General features: G+C 57.9%; 7 protein-coding genes across 7 annotated transcripts; 6 read left to right on the top strand and 1 right to left on the bottom strand.

The window, feature by feature from the left end:
* Positions 1-212: 212 nt before the first annotated feature.
* On the top strand, positions 213-1,945 carry F5Z01DRAFT_77205 (cystathionine gamma-lyase). The gene has a single exon (XM_046267124.1). It carries the CDS (start codon positions 551-553, stop codon positions 1,811-1,813), a length of 1,263 nt encoding a protein of 420 aa, XP_046119084.1. The 5' UTR covers positions 213-550; the 3' UTR covers positions 1,814-1,945.
* F5Z01DRAFT_77611 (uncharacterized protein) lies at positions 1,758-3,864 on the bottom strand. Its single transcript, XM_046267126.1, has 2 exons — positions 3,516-3,864; positions 1,758-3,418 (listed from the first exon to the last, which is right to left on the bottom strand). Exons 1-2 carry the CDS (start codon positions 3,766-3,768, stop codon positions 2,079-2,081), a joined length of 1,593 nt encoding a protein of 530 aa, XP_046119083.1. The 5' UTR covers positions 3,769-3,864; the 3' UTR covers positions 1,758-2,078.
* A 1,692-nt stretch (positions 3,865-5,556) lies between these two features.
* Positions 5,557-6,261, top strand: F5Z01DRAFT_621092 (uncharacterized protein; the record flags this gene model as incomplete). Its single annotated transcript, XM_046261181.1, has 3 exons — positions 5,557-5,680; positions 5,739-5,815; positions 5,872-6,261. 3 exons carry the CDS (start codon positions 5,557-5,559, stop codon positions 6,259-6,261), a joined length of 591 nt encoding a protein of 196 aa, XP_046119082.1.
* A 636-nt stretch (positions 6,262-6,897) lies between these two features.
* F5Z01DRAFT_621261 (uncharacterized protein) lies at positions 6,898-8,739 on the top strand (the record flags this gene model as incomplete). Its single annotated transcript, XM_046261191.1, has 2 exons — positions 6,898-8,103; positions 8,194-8,739. The coding sequence occupies 2 exons, from the start codon at positions 6,898-6,900 to the stop codon at positions 8,737-8,739; spliced, it is 1,752 nt and encodes a 583-aa protein (XP_046119081.1).
* A 1,238-nt stretch (positions 8,740-9,977) lies between these two features.
* F5Z01DRAFT_636027 (uncharacterized protein) lies at positions 9,978-10,304 on the top strand (the record flags this gene model as incomplete). The annotated part of the gene is made up of 1 exon (XM_046262182.1): positions 9,978-10,304. One exon carries the CDS (start codon positions 9,978-9,980, stop codon positions 10,302-10,304), a length of 327 nt encoding a protein of 108 aa, XP_046119080.1.
* Positions 10,305-13,870: 3,566 nt separating this feature from the next.
* F5Z01DRAFT_673692 (uncharacterized protein) lies at positions 13,871-14,650 on the top strand (the record flags this gene model as incomplete). Its single annotated transcript, XM_046264959.1, has 1 exon — positions 13,871-14,650. The coding sequence occupies one exon, from the start codon at positions 13,871-13,873 to the stop codon at positions 14,648-14,650; it is 780 nt and encodes a 259-aa protein (XP_046119079.1).
* Positions 14,651-15,939: 1,289 nt separating this feature from the next.
* Positions 15,940-18,341, top strand: F5Z01DRAFT_621279 (putative peptidase family-domain-containing protein; the record flags this gene model as incomplete). The annotated part of the gene is made up of 5 exons (XM_046261193.1): positions 15,940-16,194; positions 16,288-17,112; positions 17,368-17,806; positions 17,961-18,164; positions 18,214-18,341. 5 exons carry the CDS (start codon positions 15,940-15,942, stop codon positions 18,339-18,341), a joined length of 1,851 nt encoding a protein of 616 aa, XP_046119078.1.
* Positions 18,342-18,668: the final 327 nt, after the last annotated feature.

Here is an 18,668-nt window from a genome sequence, read left to right as displayed (position 1 = left end):
TCCCCGATGGCACCATTTTAGAGTTGGACCAGCCTTTATCCATCTGAATCACTCTCTGTCTCTCTGTCTCTCTGTCCTCAGCGCAGCGCCTGCTTGACTCGCTCGTCCGGGCGATCCATCCCCTCCTCCTCGCCCATCTGCAATTGAGAACATCTTCCCACGCAAAGTCTTCCGTCAATTGATTCCCTTACACATCGCTACGCCCTAGGACCCACGCCTCCACCGCCCTTGAGCCCTTTGAGCATAATCAGCCGGGGCTGGCCGTCTCTAGCCTCGAACCCGAAACCCGGTCGCAAAGTCGACAAAGAGGACGAGCAGGAAAAAAAAGATTTCGACTTGCTTCCTTGAGACAGCCGCATATCTGGGCGCATCAAATTACGTGAGAGACACCTGACGCCAGTGAGAAGCAGTCGGACAGAGGATCACCTTGTTGTTCGAGCGCAGACACATCCAGCCTCTCTCTCCCCGCCTCTATCTAAACCCTGGCCATCATCCATCCATCCAACATCACCACCACCTACCTCCCTCCAACAAGACACCACCACACAGCATGTCGCCCTCAGCAGCCGCCGCCATTGTGGCCGACACCAACCCCGTCGCGACGCCTCCTCGTCCCCCGAGCCCCGTCAACAAGTTCGGCACCCTCGCTGTGCACGCGGGCTCACCACACGACCCCTCTACCGGCGCGGTCATCGAGCCCATCTCCCTGTCGACCACCTTTGCGCAGACCGCCGTGGGCAAGCCCGTGGGCGCCTTTGAGTACTCGCGCTCCTCCAACCCCAACCGCGAGAACTTTGAGACGGCCGTCGCCGCGCTCGAGCACGCCCGCTACGCCCTCGCCTTCTCCTCCGGCAGCGCCACCACGGCCACCATCCTCCAGAGCCTCGCCGCCGGCTCCCACGTCATCTCCGTCTCCGACGTCTACGGCGGCACCCACCGCTACTTCACACAGGTCGCCAAGGCCCACGGCGTCCGCGTCACCTTCACCCCCGAGATCGAGGTCGACGTCAGCGAGCACATCACCCCGGACACCCGCCTCATCTGGATCGAGACCCCCAGCAACCCGACCCTGCGCCTCGTCGACATTCGCGCCGTCGTCGACGTCGCCCACCGCCACGGCGTCCTCGTCGTCGTCGACAACACCTTCCTCTCCCCCTACGTCCAGAACCCCCTCGACCTCGGCGCCGACATTGTCGTCCACTCGGTCACAAAGTACATCAACGGCCACTCGGACGTCGTCATGGGCGTCGCCGCCTTCAACGCCGACGCCCTCAAGGACCGCCTCGGCTTCCTCCAGAACGCCATTGGCGCCGTCCCCTCCGCCTTTGACAGCTGGCTCGCCCACCGCGGCCTCAAGACCCTCCACCTCCGCGCCCGCGAGGCCTCCACCAACGCCATGGCCGTCGCCACCGCCCTCGAGGCCGACCCCAACGTCATCTCCGTCAACTACCCGGGCCTCGATTCCCACCCCCACCGCGCCATCGCCCTCAAGCAGCACAGGAACGGCATGGGCGGCGGCATGCTCTCCTTCCGCATCAAGGGCGGCCACGCTGCTGCTGAGCGCTTCTGCCAGGAGACACGCATTTTCACCCTCGCTGAGTCCCTCGGCGGTGTTGAGTCGCTCGTCGAGCTGCCTAGCAGCATGACCCACGCTGGTATCCCGCGTGATCAGAGGGAGGCCGTCGGTGTCTTTGACGATTTGGTCCGCGTGAGCTGCGGCGTCGAGGACGCGGAGGATCTGAGGAATGACGTGCTACGAGCCGTCGAGAGGGCCGTGGGGGGCCAGAAGAACGGGAACGGCAGCGCGCAATAAGAGTGCACTGGAGTGAGTGTGGGGGAGGAAGATCCTCGCGCACATGAAGAATAGATAGATAGATATCCCCGTTTCTGTCGGGGGAGGGATCCCACAGAAGGGACATCCTATCAATGAATCAAGTCGCCCAAAGAAAAGGGCCATGCATCTATCAGTACAGAGCAACGTGAACCATCGCGGCCAATGTCATCTTCCAAAAAGACGTGCTCAAAGCCATGCTATGCATTGTGGGTATCATTTGTCGGGTTGTCCATCAACTCCTCACTCACTCCTCTACCTCGCGCTGCAGCCCCTGACTCGCCTGTGACAACAGTCTCATCCTCAGCTCTTGCATGCCTTTCGCAAAGGTCGTCGTAAAGCGGTCCACCATCTGGGCGCTCGCCTCGGTTTTGTCCGGGAAGAACTCGTGCATGCCCCGATCCAGCCACACCGAGGTTGGATTCGCGACAGACAGATGGTACGCCGTCGTGTCGTACTCGACGACCTGCGACGGGCGCGGCCTGGTCTCGTGGAGCAGGTGGTCGTGCCAGGAGTCGGGTGGGAGGTACTTGACGGGTTCCCCGGTCTCCTTGTCCGGAGGACCTTCGCAGCCCGTGACGACTTCGACGAAGCGCTGCGCGAGCGTGCGGCCCAGCCCGCAGGGATCTCGGAGGTCGAAATTCGCCAGTCTGTCGCGATCGCTGTCCACATAGGTCTCGTAGCCTAGGGAGGAGGCGCGGCAGATCCGCAGAGCCGTCATCCTGCTGCGCAGCTCCATGGCGATCCAGCTGGCATGCTCAGGCGGCCGTCGATCCGGGTGGCCGACCCAGAGCGCCAAGTCGTTGAGCCACGCGTCGTCCTCGCCATGGGCGCGCAACCCATCCACCATGAGCCAGACGTCACTCAGATACAGCTCCTGCAGCGTGTCGCCCATTTCGTCGCCCAACTGGACCATGACCTCGGGGCTCACGTTCATCGACCTCAACTCCAGGCACCTCAGGCTAGTCCAGGGCCCTGCTTGGAACTTGATCCGAGGGAGCGTCTTGCAGCTCCACTGGTCGGGCGTGGTGTCCACGCCGTTGGTCCACGTCCTGTTGGGCGGCGAATTCGTCGTGTGCTGGTTGCCGATCAGGCACAGCGTTTCCAGGCAACTGGAGCTGCCCGCGACGGACCATATGGAGGCACCAAACACCAGCGCGACCTCGGACAGCGTCTCGACCTGGCGGTAGCTGATGACCAGGTTCTTCACTTTCGCCATGACGGTGAACACGTTGGCAATGTCACTGGGGTTCGTCCATATTTGACAGAGCGATATGTCGCGGACCAGATCCATCACGAGCACCTCGAGGGGCGCCGAGCCTTCCTCCGGCCTGTCCGCCAGGGCCTTGAATGTGTTGGCGAGGATCCTGGTCGCCGTCTCGGTGCGCCCTGGGATCACCTGGAACGGCAGGGCGAGTCGGAGCATGCGGGTCGAGCGGCAGTAGAAGAGGACCTGGCCGAGGTTGTCCAGGAAGTCCGACTCGGTAAAGGTGTCCTCGTGCATGGCGAACTTGTGCTGCAGCGTCTCGCAGAACTCGGCCATGGCGGGGTCGTGGTGGAAGAGCTGCTCGTTGAAGTAGAGTTCCCCTGGAGGGGGGATAGTCAGTACATGTATACATAAGGTACTAATAGTAGTGATCGCAACCGTGCTGCCTGAAGGAGGGAAGTGAAGGCGCGGACTCACTTTCATCGCGCAGGACAACAAAGTCCAGGAGCAGGCTCCGGCAGTGGTAGCCTATCGTCTGGAGGGCTTCGATCTGGGGCCGCCGGTCCATCATGCGCCAGTAGTCGAGGGTGAGGTTGTAGCAACCCCATCGCTTGAGATGGCAGTCGAACGCCCGGCAGACGAGGCGGAACTCGAGGACATTGTTGCGGGTGAGCTGGATAAGGCATTGGTCGAGGATGAGGTCGATGATCTCGGATGGGAGCTTGTCCATGGTGTGGTGCAGGTCATGACCGTGAGGCGACAGATGTCAATGCTAAAAGGGGGCCGAATTCGGGGACTTTGTCACTAATTTCAGGCCTGTGGTGGAGCTGAATTGACTACCCGGGACCGCAAGCCATCAGTTCTCATGCGCGGACAACCAACCAGTTGAGCTACTGATCCTAGTCCCTATGAGGAACGCACTATGCGAACTTGCTTTAGACAGAGAGTACGCATATTCCATTGTTCTACTCAGCATCGACCCAAATCAACCACCTCCGTCGCTTTGTTCACCAACAGCATGCCGCCTCGGCAGCCTGATTACCATGGCAGCGGTGGCAGCGCGAAAACCCCGGCACGTCCATCCGGAGATGGATGGAATAAAGTTGCGGACCTGCATAACACGTGCATAAAGGAGGGCTGCCAGGCCTCCAACACGAGAACAGTATCGACTGTACACGAGAATATTGGCATACGTACGTACACATCCACGGAAATAACGGTTCATTGGAATTTTCTAGGCGATGACGACGAGTCGACGACTACGTAGTACATGTCAGCGCATGGTCGAGCTCTGGGGAAGCAATATTAGGAACTCCACAGCTTCCCGTCTGCCGCTCTAGTCGAGACTAGGAACTGACCAGGATGAGCCCGCGACGTGGCCGGCCGGCATGCAGTGCCAGTGACGAGGAACGTGGGCCTGGGGACTGTCGTCGACTCGTGGCTGCCAGACGCGCATACGTACTGAGCTTGACGAGACATTGATGGTTGTCATGAGAGGGAGTTGTTGACTTTGCAGGGACAGACGCCCCGTCGCAGACACGTTTCACCGTTGCGCGAGCGGCCAGGCTCTCGACACCTGGTCGATGATGGAGGACAAGACAGCGAGCTGGCTTGGCGCTGATTTCAGCGGCCCATCGGGATTGCGGGATTCGTGGTTGCTACCCTATCCGTACCTAGATGGATCAGTTGATAGCAGGATGGCGGGCTGCCTCCGGGTATATTGCAATGCAAATCTCCTGGTGTGCCGGGAATGAGACATTGAGCCAAGGCCATGTTTCCAGTCCAGTTGCGCGCGTCACAACCCCCGCCCTCGACAGCAACCGTCAGTGCATGCTGAGCGCGGCCAAATCCTGTGGCTGGCAGGTCCTATCAATGGGAGAGACTCGAGGATGGGAATCTGGTCGGAGAGGAGGTCCGAGTGGCATTTCTGCATCCGGTGCGACCTAGGAGCTGCAGCCTAGTGGTGCATCCGTCTCCACAGTGATGCCCTCGAGACCTAGGCGGGCTCCAGTCGCTGGCCTTGGCGAAGGCGGGATATCGTGAAGGCGGGCAATGAACGGAGTCATTTGTGTTTGCGACTCTTGCGACGCAAGCAGGCACAAAGCAAGCACACAGCCCAACGAGTGATCCAAGACAAGTGTCTGCTCTCAGTGATTGCTCAGGCTGACATGACATGAAAAGAATTGACCCGAGGTGACTCGAGGTGGTTGACCTTGAAATTGATGGTTGGTCTTGGACGGGTCCGGCTTTCCTTGGCTCGTCTTGGCACCCATCTCTTGCCTTCTCACCCACGATCTCGGCCTTGGCCTGCCTCGCCTGCCATGTTTTTCTACTGCCGTTGTCCCGTTTGTTGCTCTGTTTCCTCCTCCTCTGCTTCTCTTCTTCTCCTCACCGTCTCTCCATCTTGAACAACTTAAACAAGTTTGACGCAGCTCTTGTACCGTCAGCATCGCCAACGTGCATCATTCCATCGCCACTCTAAATCAAGCATCACAGCTTAGCCGCCATCAACAACAACATGCGCTACTTCACTCTCCTCGCCTTCGCTGCGGCGGTCGTCACTGCCCAATCGGCGGATCAGACATACGACAGTTCTCTGAACATGACCATCGACCCTAACAGCGTCGACCCTAGCACCAAGGGTGCGTACCAGTCCCGCGCCAGACACTGCTTGCGCTTCTGACTGACTCTTTCCTTCAGCTACCTGGTGCCGCGCCCAGCAAGACACCTGCGACACCCTGTGCGACGATGACGCCAGCACAAATGACTGCGACTACGTAGGTGGTCCTGCACAACGAGAACCTGTGCGGTAAAGCTAATCTCCGCCTCCCAGACCACCATTGAGTACGAGTGCAAGTGCGCCTCCAACAGCTCGGCGCCCGGTCTGCAGTGGTACACGCAGACCATGCCTACCTTCATCTGCGAGACTCTGACCGACCGCTGCATCAGCGAAAACACGCGCAATCAGACGGCCCAGTCTGCTTGCCGTAGCAACATTGAGGCCGAGTGTGGCACCTTGGATCCCAACAAGGCCGATGTCGGTGGCGCCAGCACCACGAGCGAGGAAGCCAGCAGTACCACCACGACTCCTGCCTCGTCCACCGGTAGCGACGAGAAACAGCAGACCGCTTCCACCACCGCCACCACCGACGAGGGTGACTTTGCTGCCGCCACTGCTGCTCCCGTTCTCGCGGCCCTCGGCATTGTCGCTGCTCTGTTCTGATTCTAGTCAGACCGGAACACACTTTTGTTCATACCTCGCATTTGACACTCGACCCTCGCATCGCACAGATAGAGCTCTTTCGGAATATATACAGCGCGCAACGTGGAGTGCAACACGACATTGGATGTGTTCAGGGGCTGTACACGATTGAATGCTCACAAACGGTCCCAGTTCGCCTGTTCGAGCGAGCTCGGATCCCTTAATAACGGAACGGGGACGGTTGTTATTTGGTGTGCAGTGGCCATTGTTTGCGGGCCGTCCACCCTTGTTCTTTCACCATCACAAAGCAGGAGGCGCATGGAGTAGGGAACATACACTGAAATGAAATCGAACTATTATCTTCCGCCCGGTACTCGCGTTGTGAACAGTGTCTTCAGTACGCATTGTGCTTGCAGGGGTGCGCAACTGGCAAAGTGACCCTCTGGGTATAAATATCCATGTCTACCTCGCTTGCCATGCCACTCTTGACTATTCACAGATTACACACTCATCAACAGTCCATTGAGTCGGCCAGAGAGCTCGCAACTATCCAGCTGGCCTGGATAAGTAGCGATCACGCGCGGTACGTTTCCTAGCATTCTCTCTGGGCTGACATTTGATAGACCTCCGCTACCGACATCCAACTAGGCGGCAGCCATGAGTGGGCCGTCCACGAGCAATGATGCGCCAACGACGCCCCCTCGCGCGAGTTTCGGGGTCGAGCTGGAATTCCTGGTGGCGGAGAGGAAGTATGGACGGGACATGGACCCTGATAGTGCCAACGCGCATCGCCTGCCCCCGTTGTACGACCGCGGCGAGACCCGCGTAGTCATGACTGAGCTGTTTAAAGACAAGGGCATTCCCCTCCGCGAGCCTGGAGATCCTCCTACCATGGGCTGGCTCATTGAGTGCGACCCGACATGTGCCGAGCTCCATGAGAAGGGCTACGCCTGGGAGGAGTTCGAGATCTCCAGCCCGGCCTGCTTTGCCCGTGAGGCCGCATTCCTCATGATTCGCCTCGTGGTTAGTCTCATCACCTCCCACTTTCGATGCCGCGTCAACGCCTCCACTGGCTTTCACGTGCATGTCGGTAACGGCTTTAACAGGATCCCTCTACAGGTCGCGCGCAGCTTTGCCTCACTCTGGTGGGCTGTCGAGCCTTTGTTGTCCATCTTGCATCCTCCCGAGCGCGCGTTTGGCACGCCCTTTGGCAACGGCTTCGCAGACTCTAATCGACGCCTCAACGTCTCGCGTGTGAACCAGAATAGAGAGGCTGCGGATGCCATCGAGGCAATATGCAACTCCACGCGCTTTGAACGTGGTAGGGAGCGGTTCCTAGGCGAGACGGTCCAGGCCGTAGACAAGGCGCCGGATAGGACCCCGTGGTGGCATCCACCGGCTCCCATTGACTGGCCATCGGGCCCGTACGAGCCCTTCTTTGGACCAGCGAACATCCCTAACCCCAACTTCAACGCCCAGCAGCACCAGGCGGAGCTCGAGAACCCTGACACCAACCCTTTCTTGAAGTCTTCCCGTCGTGGGCCACCAGAGATCCCCCCTGCCCTGGGCGATGCACCCGCCGCCGCTTCTCTCATCCGTCACTTTCGGCCGACAAAGACCACGCACAGCTTGAAAGACTTCATTCTGACGCCCATGCCTGAACGGTCAGTCCCAATTAGGCCTGAGGACTATGGAAAATTTGTACCGTTCCGCAAGTACGTCTGGTCGGCCATCAAGGAACTCGCGTCTTGCGACCGCGGCACCCAACAGCTAGCCGAGCTGCTCATGCCGCCCATGGTCAGCAAGTACGTCAACTTCAACTGGCTCTTCTACACATCCGGCACTTTCCCTCTCGAGTGCCCCGTGCCAGACTCATACCTGGAGCCGGAGGGGCAGGAGATCCGCCGTCAGGCGTGGCAGCAGGAGGAAGCCCACGCCGCCTGTGCCTCAAAGCCCACGCCGCCCGACATGCCGCGCAACACGGTCGAGATGCGCGAGGCCATGGGCTCTCTGGATCCGACCTGGATCATCACCTGGGCCAAGATCTGCGTCGGCCTGTACGAGTTTAGCCAGAACGCCGACCCGGCGCATCTCATGCAGGTCATCCACCGCTGCGTCGAGGGCGTCGAGGGCCGCTCCGTCTACGATGTCGTCGATTTTCTCGGCGACATTGGGCTGTGGGCGGAGGCGCGTGTCTGCGAGGATCGTCTGCGCCGGGCCGAGGAGTCGTGGTTTGAGTGCATGATTCTGCAGCCGGGGGGCCCTGATCGGGACGGGAAGAAGAAGAAGAGGGAGGGAGCGCAATGCCTGAAGAATCCTGTGGATTGGGTCGCTCGACAGGCGAGGAACCTGTTTGCGCCGCGCCGGGGTGACGATGCTCGAGAGCCGCCTGCGTCGGGTCGAGCTACGCCTGGGCTCGCTCGGTCTTTGCAAGGTAATTCGTTTGCCTCGTCGTCTGAAGCTAATCCGCCTAGAGAGGAGCGTTTCGTTATTGATTAGGGTGGGGAGGTAAGTGTGGAAGGTAAGTATCTAGGTAAGCGTTGGTATCAAGTGATATCAACCATAATGGATTTCGCATGTCTTTCCATCTGTCACTGCTTTTAAGAATGAGTGTAACCATGATTCCAACCACAGGGCATATGGCCATATCTGAGTGTACTTGCAGCGTCGTATCAGAAAATGGGCTCACAGATGCCGCTGGCCTCTTGGCCTTGGACATGTCGCCTACAAAAGAAACCTCTTGGACATGTCCAACTGCCCTCCACACTGCACTGAATCTCACTTTCACTCTGGTATTGTGGTGCTGCGGCAGCGAACACCAGCATGGCTGAGATGTAGAACATGCTCAAGGGTGACATCTTTCCCATCCAGAGATCTTTTGACGGCGATCTGTAGGAGGCTCGATGGTCTCGTGTGCGTAGTTGTAACGGGGGGTTGTAGATCGTCACGTAGGATATCGGGTGGTGGTGGTGGTTCAACGTCTCTCGTAGTGAATTTTGATAGACAATTTGACGACTGTCAGTACCAGGCGCGGTTCAGGAGCTCTCGAGTGATAGATACTGTGGAATTTATTTTGATTCACAACGTCTTGTTGTGGCAGTCGAAGCCTCGTACCAGTTGGCTGTGTACCTACGCAGTCTCCAAGGGAGCTCCCTGGCACCAAGCCCGAGGATACTCTGCCTGATTCGCACAGACACCTGGTTGGAATGCCCGGTTATGGAGTCTTACCTTTTTGTAAAGCAAACCAGCTGAACCAAGGCGGCGACGTTGAAGTCGCGACATTGCAGAATCCCAACGCCCCGCGGATCGTTGAAGAATGGTCAATACTAGGCTCCATCATTGCCCATGCTCACTTGTGGGAATCGCATCATCACTTCAAATTCCCATAAACCCAACTGTCTAGGGAGAACTCTGCTCCATGCCATGGCGGCAGGAATGTGACGATCCCTGCCCAGCCTACATGTCCCACGTCTGACATTTGATAGCATTCAACATGCCATTCCGTACCTGAACGCGGGCAACTGCCGGTGTTTGGGCAAGGCGACACAAAATTGCCGTGATCTCCAGGGCCTTCTGATACAGGAATGATGTAGTTGCACACATGCATCACGCATCCTACTTCCTTCAGGCGAGAGCATTAGTACCAGTGACGCCCACCTTGAAGAACGAACAACCTCCGCTTTTTCATCTTCCAGATTCATCAACGTCTGGTAAAATTCAAAGAACCAGAATCAACAATGGCCTCTGTCAAGACCCTCTCCCTCGGCTTCGCGCTCGCGATGGCGCGCCTCTCCCTCGCCGCACCGGTCCTCCAGACCTGCGACCCAGCCGACGAGAACGCGTGCGCTCCCGGCGAGAGCTGCATTTCCGACCCCTACAACATGTACTTTGCGCCTCCGATCCCCACCGTCTGCGTGCCCGACTCTGCAGACTTGTCCGTCGAGAAGCGCTTCAAGCCTTACCTCTGTGGCCCGGATGGCACATGCGCTGAGGGGTTCAAGTGCCAGGAGCGAGAGATCCCTGAGCTGGCGCAGGCTCTCTCCGTCTGCATGTCGTCCAAATGAAGCCAGCTATAGGCTTTCTGTTGATCATCGTGGGTTGGGGAGCGGGTTACGGGGTTTTGTTTTCTGGTATTCGCCATGTCCTTCGGCTGGGTTCGTGTCTGGATGAGGCAACGAGGCAATTGCTCCCAATTCAACAAGCTTACCCTGGACATGAGCGTCCACGAACAACAGCGCCAAATCAAGCTCACAATGGCGCAAATAAGCTCTTGCGTCATAAAGGACGTGGATTCGCAGCTGGGATCGAAATCAATATCAATTGAGTGGATTAGGCTAGTTGTCCATGCTTCAAATCTTGATCCAATGGGTGTTTCCCCCCTTCCTCAAACGCTGGTCCCGGCAATGGAGAAAGCCGAGCTAACACCTGTCTGCATGCCACACTCTCGCCAATCTCGAGGATACTTATCTTGGCTGCATGTAGTATTGCATTCAAAGTATGTCTGGTAACCTGATTTGGGCGCTCACCAGGCCTTGCGCTGTGGGGCACGCAGGTTTGACGCTATCACCACCGCCAGTACTAACGCCCCTTTAACTATTTGGCCAGTTTCGCTCGCTGCTGGCTCCAGCTCAGGATCTCACGCCTAGACTCAATGGGCCATATTCTCGAAAGGTTTCTTACATGTCACGGCACCCCGCAGATCACCATGGCTTTAGAAAAAAAGAAGCATCGTCAGATTTGATCCTAGAGGGTCGAAAACGCACCGAGACATCCAGCCGCCAGCAGCTGCATGGACGAGCTAATAATACTGCACAATACCTGCAAGTCATTCACGGCTACAGCCACAGCCAGGAACGCGCGGACCTGGACCTTGTGCCCTGCATGTGGTCCCCGTGAATGGGATGGGATGGAATGCGCAGATGCTGGGCAAGAAGCGGTGTATTCCGTGGCTTGCCCGCATCAGCATGTGCCTGACTCTTTGACTTTTAGTGCACTTGGCCATGTGCGCCACGTTCAGCCTCTGCTTCACACCCTTCTGCGCCAGAAGGGGATGAAGTGGTCATGGGATCCCAAAATAATTACGATATGCCAGGCACACTTGCTCGTGTCCGTGTTCATTACCCCTGGACGTGGTGGGCGGAAGTGAGTGAGTGATATCAAGTGGTGAACACGCGGGCGGGGTGATTCCAGCGATGGAGAAGTGCCCATTATCTCTCCGAAGAACTTGATGATTCCCGATCATGAATGCCATAACATTGGTCTTTCTGACGCACCAGAGGTATCACATTCAAGTAGAAGCAAGCAGCAGGGCCCACGACTAAATCCCGCGATGATCCTCCGTCATGAGTCCAGTCCCGAGACAGCGCCATTATTATATATCCATCTATGATCCGATCCATCCATGCCGAAGCAAGTCAAGCAATTGCCTCGTCCGACGCTAACAGTGCGGTCCGTGACCGTTCCAAGACGATTGGCACCAGACCAATTCAGACCCCGGTCGCTGCATCGCACCGGCTGCGGTGCGGTCCACGATCCACCCAACTGGGGAAACATCCTGGTCCTGGACGCGTGAAAAGAGACCCGACACCGCACAATCGCCGACGGCCAAGAGAATGCGCCTGGCATACCAACCAAACATGTCGAATTTGGAAGTCGAACGGCTTCGTGGCCGAATGCGGATTGCTGACCCGTTCGATTCGGCATGTCTGGCACATGGGCTATCTAGACAAGACCCGATCAATTACCCTCAGCACATATAATACCACTCACATATATATAGTGTCACCGTCATCTTCGCGATACGGCACTACCGAGTGTCCGTGAAGGAGCCTTATCGGCAAAGTAGTCAGTGCTCGTCTTGCTTGCTGGCGCAGTCTATGACAGCCATGATGAAACCGGCGAAGCGTCCCTCTTGGCCAACCGCCTCCACCGCTGCATCCGTAGGCTCTTGCGATGCGTGTCTGAGACCTCTTTCCTGAAGAAGAAGAGGAAAAGAAGAAAGCGTAAAGCGCTTTCGCCCGTTGTGTCCTACCTTGCCTTAGCTACTTCTACGGATACAGCACGGGGACACAAGAGTGCAGCTGTCAATACCCCGTAAACGTTCACGGCATTGTCAGGCGGGGGAGATGCACTGCTGCAAGGGCTGCTAAGTTCATAACGCTTCTTCTTCTTTGGCGTGCACTGCGAGATGATCGCCTAAGGGTCTGGTGGGTGGGTGGTTGCGATGCGAGGAGGTTTCCTGCTGCCGCCAGCCGGCTTTCATGGCCAGACTGACCTCAATATGTCACCGTGAACGGGTCGTGAATGGGTAAAATTACGGAGTAAAATGTATATCGTCGGCCAGGTTCGGTTCGCATATCGATGCCAGTGGAATGTTCCTGTGCCTGTGGCTGACAGGAGGCTGGAATGCATGTGTGCTGCTCGTGCCTTGTTTTACCCCCCATCTGGATTCTGGTTCCTGACAACGTGGTGGCCGACGACTGGCGACTGTCACCGTCCTCCGCCTCCAATGATCTCGTTGGAGGCGCCAAGGCTGGGCGAGGTGGCCGGCCCAGGCCTCCTGGCGTGCGGCTGACTGTGGTGATTTATCACAGGAACCTGCCTGTCTGCGGAGCAGACGACTGCACTGAGGTTTGCTGATGCTTCATGTTGACGCCCGATGATCTGGCACACTGGGAGCCAGTCGTGCTTGTTTTTTTCACACGCCTGTCAGTCTCCCTGCAGTGCTGGTGCTGCAAGTTGTTGATCACGCAGCCGCCTATTAATACCTGCCAGGCTGTACGTACCTTAGTATGTCAAATGCGTTGATGGGCACTGGCAGACGCTGGACTGGATGGCTTACAGTGGCAGGACTGGACCTCCAGGCACTCAGCGCCACGTTCTCCAGGCCCCACACCACTGAAAGTGACCCCTGACACTGACCGGACCTGCCTGGTCTCCACTGGCTCGTTTGACTTTGACCTGCCAGGCCTTGACCGCCTCCAGTCCAAGTTCCAACATCCAGCCTGCAACCTCCTCCCCTCCACAGCCCATTGGCGCTCACCACTCTGTCCGCCCCAACACACCTGCACGCACTCATGCTGCTTCGCATGCACGCACGTACGTATCATGTATGCAGGCCCGGCTAGCTCCATCTCTTGGAGGGGTCACGACGGTCATGTTTCAGCGGCCCATCGTCCTCTTCGCTTGCCCTGCAGCCACGATCACCATCGCCCCGCTGCGCAAGGTGGGGGCAGGCCATCCTGGGACCTGATCTGAGTGAGGGAAAATGAGAAAGAGTGAGAGAGAGAGAGCGCATGTGCCGAGAGTCGATTGCGTCGTAGCGCATCGTAACCGGCCGGGCAGTCTCAGCGGGAGGGTCTAGGCAAGTATCCGTATGTATATTACGATCCCCTCCCCGCCTAGCTCACGCCTTTTGCCCTTGGTCGGCTCTTCGTCCCTGATGCCCCTGCTTCCTCCAAGGCATCGTGTGTGCCGGGCCGGATCCAACCTCGACCTGCTCTAGTCAAGAGCCGCTTGTACGAGGGCCTCTTCACTTCACTTCTCTCTCTCGACGCGGCAGTCTCGCACTCGCCCGTATTCTCTTCTTGTGCGTATCATTCGTGGGCGGAGGAGTAATGGCAGCGTCAACATGGATACCGACCGCCGACTCACCATCATCCTCGCGACGGTGATACCCGTCACATGCGTCCTCATCCTGGGACTGAGTGTCTACTTCTTTGTACGGCGGCGGAATGCACATCTCTTCAAGAGAGGCATCACCCCCATCGCCGACGAGGAGATTGAGACCTGGAAGATGGATCGGAACGACAAGGACGACGACGATGAGAAGGAGATGATCCCGGAGCGACGCAACCCCGACACGAGGCATCACCAGCAGAACAGCTCCGTGAGCTCGGTGCAGAAGCCCGCCAGTGTCATCGTCTACCAGAACCGCATGTCAAGCGAGCAGTCGCCTCGCTCGGCCGGCTACCAGGGACACAGCAGCATGGATGTACCGCGCACGCCTATCCTGGCTCGCGCCCCGAATGCTCGTCCCGGTCTGACCGACGAGACCGTCCGAGGCGACGACGCCTTCATCCCCCACCTCAAGCGTCAACCATCGCGCCTCTCCAAGACCCAGACCCAGACGCACATGCCCCGGACGACGGTACCGCACCACCAGCGTCACCGCAGTGCTTACAGTGCCATCGGCTCACGCGATCGCTGGGAGGGCCCAACGCCCGCAGACTACTTCACCAGGCAGTCTGCCGACCTTCCTCGTCGCGGCTCTGCGCCCAGGGCCCCGGACAGGATATACACCGCTACCAAGAACATGCCTCGGATGTCTTTTGACGAGGCCGGGGCGCCGGGCGGTCTGTCGCCTCGACCCCCTATCCACCAATCTGAGATTGGTCGCGCCATTGGCTGAGCCTACTGGACCGAGGATCCAAATAGGATCATTATTTATTCACCGCTTCACCTTCACCAAGGCCGCAGACGGCACCGCGGAATGACCACTGCGTCTGTTTCGTCTCGACCCAGGGCACCTGCTGTCATGACGCATCCCCTCCTCACGCATGTGGGGGCCATGTCGTTTCAGACACGACAGGGACCGCCAGGGCCCAGGAGCACGCACAGCCAGCTCCAGCTTGAGAGATGAAACCTGCGTACAGCCCTGCACGAGACGAAACACGTTGTCGACACACGCGGCCTCGTGTCTCTTGATGAGACACTCACCTCCCCGCTTCCCTTTTCTACGTAGGACGGTTTACAAGTACACGATGGAGATGGAGATACCCAAGATCTTGGCCTACAGTGGACCAGATCGTATGATAGAGGACGAGGAGGATGGGATTACTGCTACCATGGCGTAGCAAGCTGGTTCAGCAATGAACTTCAGCACACACGTTCAATTCAATTCAAGAAATATATTGCTACACTACCCGGTCTTTTACATGGAGTTTTGACAGAACGCTGGTATCCGTACATGCAGCCAGAATGCAGCCCTCGTCAACACAAAACAGCCTGGTTAATATGGTGTCTGCTTATTTGTAGCGTTCTCAAAGGTGATTCATGAAGTTTCAGCCATCGTCTGTACGGTGGGTTTCATCCCGCGTGTTCATCCAAGCATCAAGGGGGTATCCATTCGACTTACCCGGCACCCATGGACAGGCAGCTCAACATCTACAATTTGGTCACCGTGACCGAGTCCTCCTACCACGCTTCGACGAATGCATGAGATTTCCGCAATGAACATCCAACCGCACACGGACGCTGACTGCTTCCCACTGCGATATTGTGTTCTCGAGATCCTCTTTACTATCGGGAGTAACAATCCCTAATCGGGATACTAGACGCCAGGCTACCATGGCAGCCTTAAGGCCCTTGCCAGGGTGAGCGATCCAGCGACATCACAACGCCATTGCCAATGTGCAAAACCATACTCAAAATGCCCGTAAACGCGCACAGCCATGCGCTCTCGGCCGCACACTATTATGCTAGAGGCCAGAGCGGACCCCTGCGGATTCCTTCACGCTCTAGTCTCTCGCGATCGAGGCCTTCAGTTCACAACGCCAAGACCCGCGGCTGCCTAAATAGCCATGTCCACTACTCTCGCCTACAAAAACAGAGGGCATTCCTCTCGTAAACTGCTCTGTCTCTGCTTCATCACAGCAGCAGCAGCAAAAAATGGACTACGACATGATTTCTAGACCGAGCATGTTTACCTTTGACAACATTACGGACGGCGAGACGGTGCACCAACGCGCGGTGCTCGTCACAGGCACTTGCCAGGGGCTCAACGCCAACGAGGAGACGGTGAAAATCATCATCAAGACGGGTCCGCCTGGCAATAACGTCACGTTTCCGGAGAGCGTATGGCCCGTGAGCAATGAAGGATACTTCAAAACTCTGGTCCTTGTTTCCCCCGGCGAGAATGTCGTCGTGTTTGGCGCGGGTGCCCACGAGACAGAGGTAGGCAGCACGCCCCTTTTTCTCTCACCCGTCGAGAAACCTCGCACTGACGGACATGTCTAGTTGCGCCTCAATTATATCCCACTGATACAGACACCACCTCTGCACCTCGCCATCCTGGTTGGCCAGGACTCGCCTCTGCTCATTGACTGCCCCCCTGCCAAGCACGCCGCTCTCTCGAGCGCACACTCTTCACTTGACGCTGCCGTGGCCAAGTTTCGCGTCACGGCCCTCATGTGGCAGGCACTCACGGCGTCTGAGCTGCACAAGGCTGGTCTGGGCCGCCGAGCCTTCCGTCTCGAGGAAGAATGGGGCGTCGACACGCTCAGTAGGACGGCGGAGGAGAAGATGGGGCCCGTGATCAAGGTGCACCTGGTCAAGAGCAGCAAGACGGTCAAAGAGCTGCGGGATAGCCAGCTGGCGCAACAGAACCCCAGTGCCCGCCGGGCCAACGACCTGCACACGATCTTCAAGCAGGACCTGTACAATCACGGTGCGCCCTTTGTCGCAGAGGAGAAGCCCATCGTCGCGGGTCTCATCCTCGATGCCAAGAACGACATTGAGCAGGATCTCATCCTCGCCCATGCCGCTCTTGGCTCGCATGACCCCAGGGGCCTCTCGCTGGGTATCTTTGGCAGCCATTTGACGTACTCGTGGCCGCGATTCGTCGAAGAAATCCCCTCGTGCCTCCTCGACACAACACGCCCCGGTGTCACTGTTGGCAACGACAACAACGAGTGCGAGTCCATGTGGGAGGCCTGCACGGTCGGGCAGGGTGCTTTCCTCCACGAGGTGGGCCACGCCTTTGGCGCGCCGCACACCACCGGCATCATGATGCGCGGGTACGCCCGCGACTGGGCCGTCTGCTTCCTTGCCAGGACGGCCAAGAGCAACAAGACGGGACAGCAGGGGATGCACGTCCGTCCGGACACGCGGCATGCCTGCACATGGGATCTGGAAGATATGCTGCGCTTCGCGAATCAACCCCAGTTCGCCCTGCCACAGGATGAAAAGGTGTCCCAGGAGCCGGCCGAGATCAAGCTGGAGGACGAAGACGGCAACGAACCATTGATTGTGGTGGCAACAACGTCGACTCTCGTACGCATCACACTGGGTCAACAGGTGGTGTACGGCCCCATGCCCAGGGAGCGGACGCAGAGATTCTCATGGAAGGCCGACACTCTCCGGGCCCAGTACGATTGCACCCAGCCGCTCGAGTGCCAGGTGCTCACGGCCAACGGCAAGAAGGTGACCCAGAACATCTGGCAACTGTTGTCGGAAAACTCCTATATCCGTATCCCCGACACGGATATCAAGCTCCTCAAGAAGTCGGTCGACTCCCGTGGCGGCGGCACCGACTTTTGGTCGTGGACCGTCATGCTCAAGAAGCGCGCGCGGGACGGGCGTCTGGTCGCGGCCAACAAGATCAACCTCGCGGTGGGCTGCATCCTCGACGGCGCCGAGGTGTACTACAAGGACGGCACCAAGGTCCCCTGCTCGAAGCGCTCCCCCCACGAGTCGGAGGAGTACATGGGCGGCCACCAGGCGAAGAGGATTGCTCTCCCCAAGGGCGTGGAGATTACAAAGGTGGCCGTGACCAAGCAAGGGGAACGTAACCAGTTGGCGGGCTTGAGGATGTGGCTGAGCAACGGGGTGGCCATGGGGGCCCTGAACAAGAGTCATGGAACGGAAGTGTGCTATCTTAGTGAGTCCACCCTTGTTGGTTTCAAACGTGGCGACCCGGACACTAACAGTCATCTCTGCAGAACCAGGCGAGGGGCAGGTTGTCGTCGGCTTATACGGCTCCAGCGACAAGAACAGCGGGTACTGCTACGAGTTTGGCATCGTCACGGCGCCCAAGGGGCGTCAGCTCCCCGACAGCGTGTACGACATGCCCGAGCTCAAGAACGAGTACAAGACCAGGGGTGCACGGCAGCCCATGGCCAAGAGGCGTAAGATTGTGAGTCCCAGTCCTCCTTGCAGATCGTTGTATCAGTGGAGCGGAGTGGAGTGGGAAAGCTGACAAGAGCCAGGACGCGGATCAGCAGTCTGCCACGGAAGACGAGGAAAGTGATGAGGAGGATATCAGTCAGGATGAGGATACCGGTTATGATGATGACTTTGGATCCGAGTCCGAGTCTGAGTGAGCTTTGAGCGAGTCTTATTTGTTTGAGGTGGCTACTGTTTACGTGATGGGAGAGCAAGTACTTTCAGCGATATGTTCCGTCTTTTTGAATATAATTCTTGAACGCCCGCTAGTCTAAGCAGCGCACGATGCCATCTTGCCGGTCCATAGACTCCATACCATACGTCTGTTAGTGCACGCACGCATCCCCCGCCAACCACTTAACGCGGTCTGGCGGGGCCACCCGCGTCGTGCAGCCCAGCCAAACGCGTCTAGTCTCGACTCTCTCTGACAATTCAACTCAACGACTGTCGCATTCTCATTCATCACCACCAACGAGCTCCCTGGA

Source organism: Emericellopsis atlantica (assembly GCF_019669845.1).
Source record: "Emericellopsis atlantica unplaced genomic scaffold F5Z01scaffold_11, whole genome shotgun sequence".
Lineage (NCBI taxonomy): Eukaryota > Fungi > Ascomycota > Sordariomycetes > Hypocreales > Bionectriaceae > Emericellopsis > Emericellopsis atlantica.
The sequence above is the reverse complement of the archived record's forward strand: the minus strand, read 5'-3'. Positions and strand labels throughout refer to the sequence as shown.

Coding starts and splice junctions, on each gene's coding strand:
- F5Z01DRAFT_77205 (XM_046267124.1), top strand. CDS start 551: ATGTCGCCCTCAGCAGCCGCCGCCATTGTGGCCGACACCAACCCCGTC.
- F5Z01DRAFT_77611 (XM_046267126.1), bottom strand. CDS start 3,768: ATGGACAAGCTCCCATCCGAGATCATCGACCTCATCCTCGACCAATGC. Junction 3,419..3,515: donor TGTTGTCCTGCGCGATGAAA/GTGAGTCCGCGC, acceptor TCCCCCCTCCAG/GGGAACTCTACTTCAACGAG.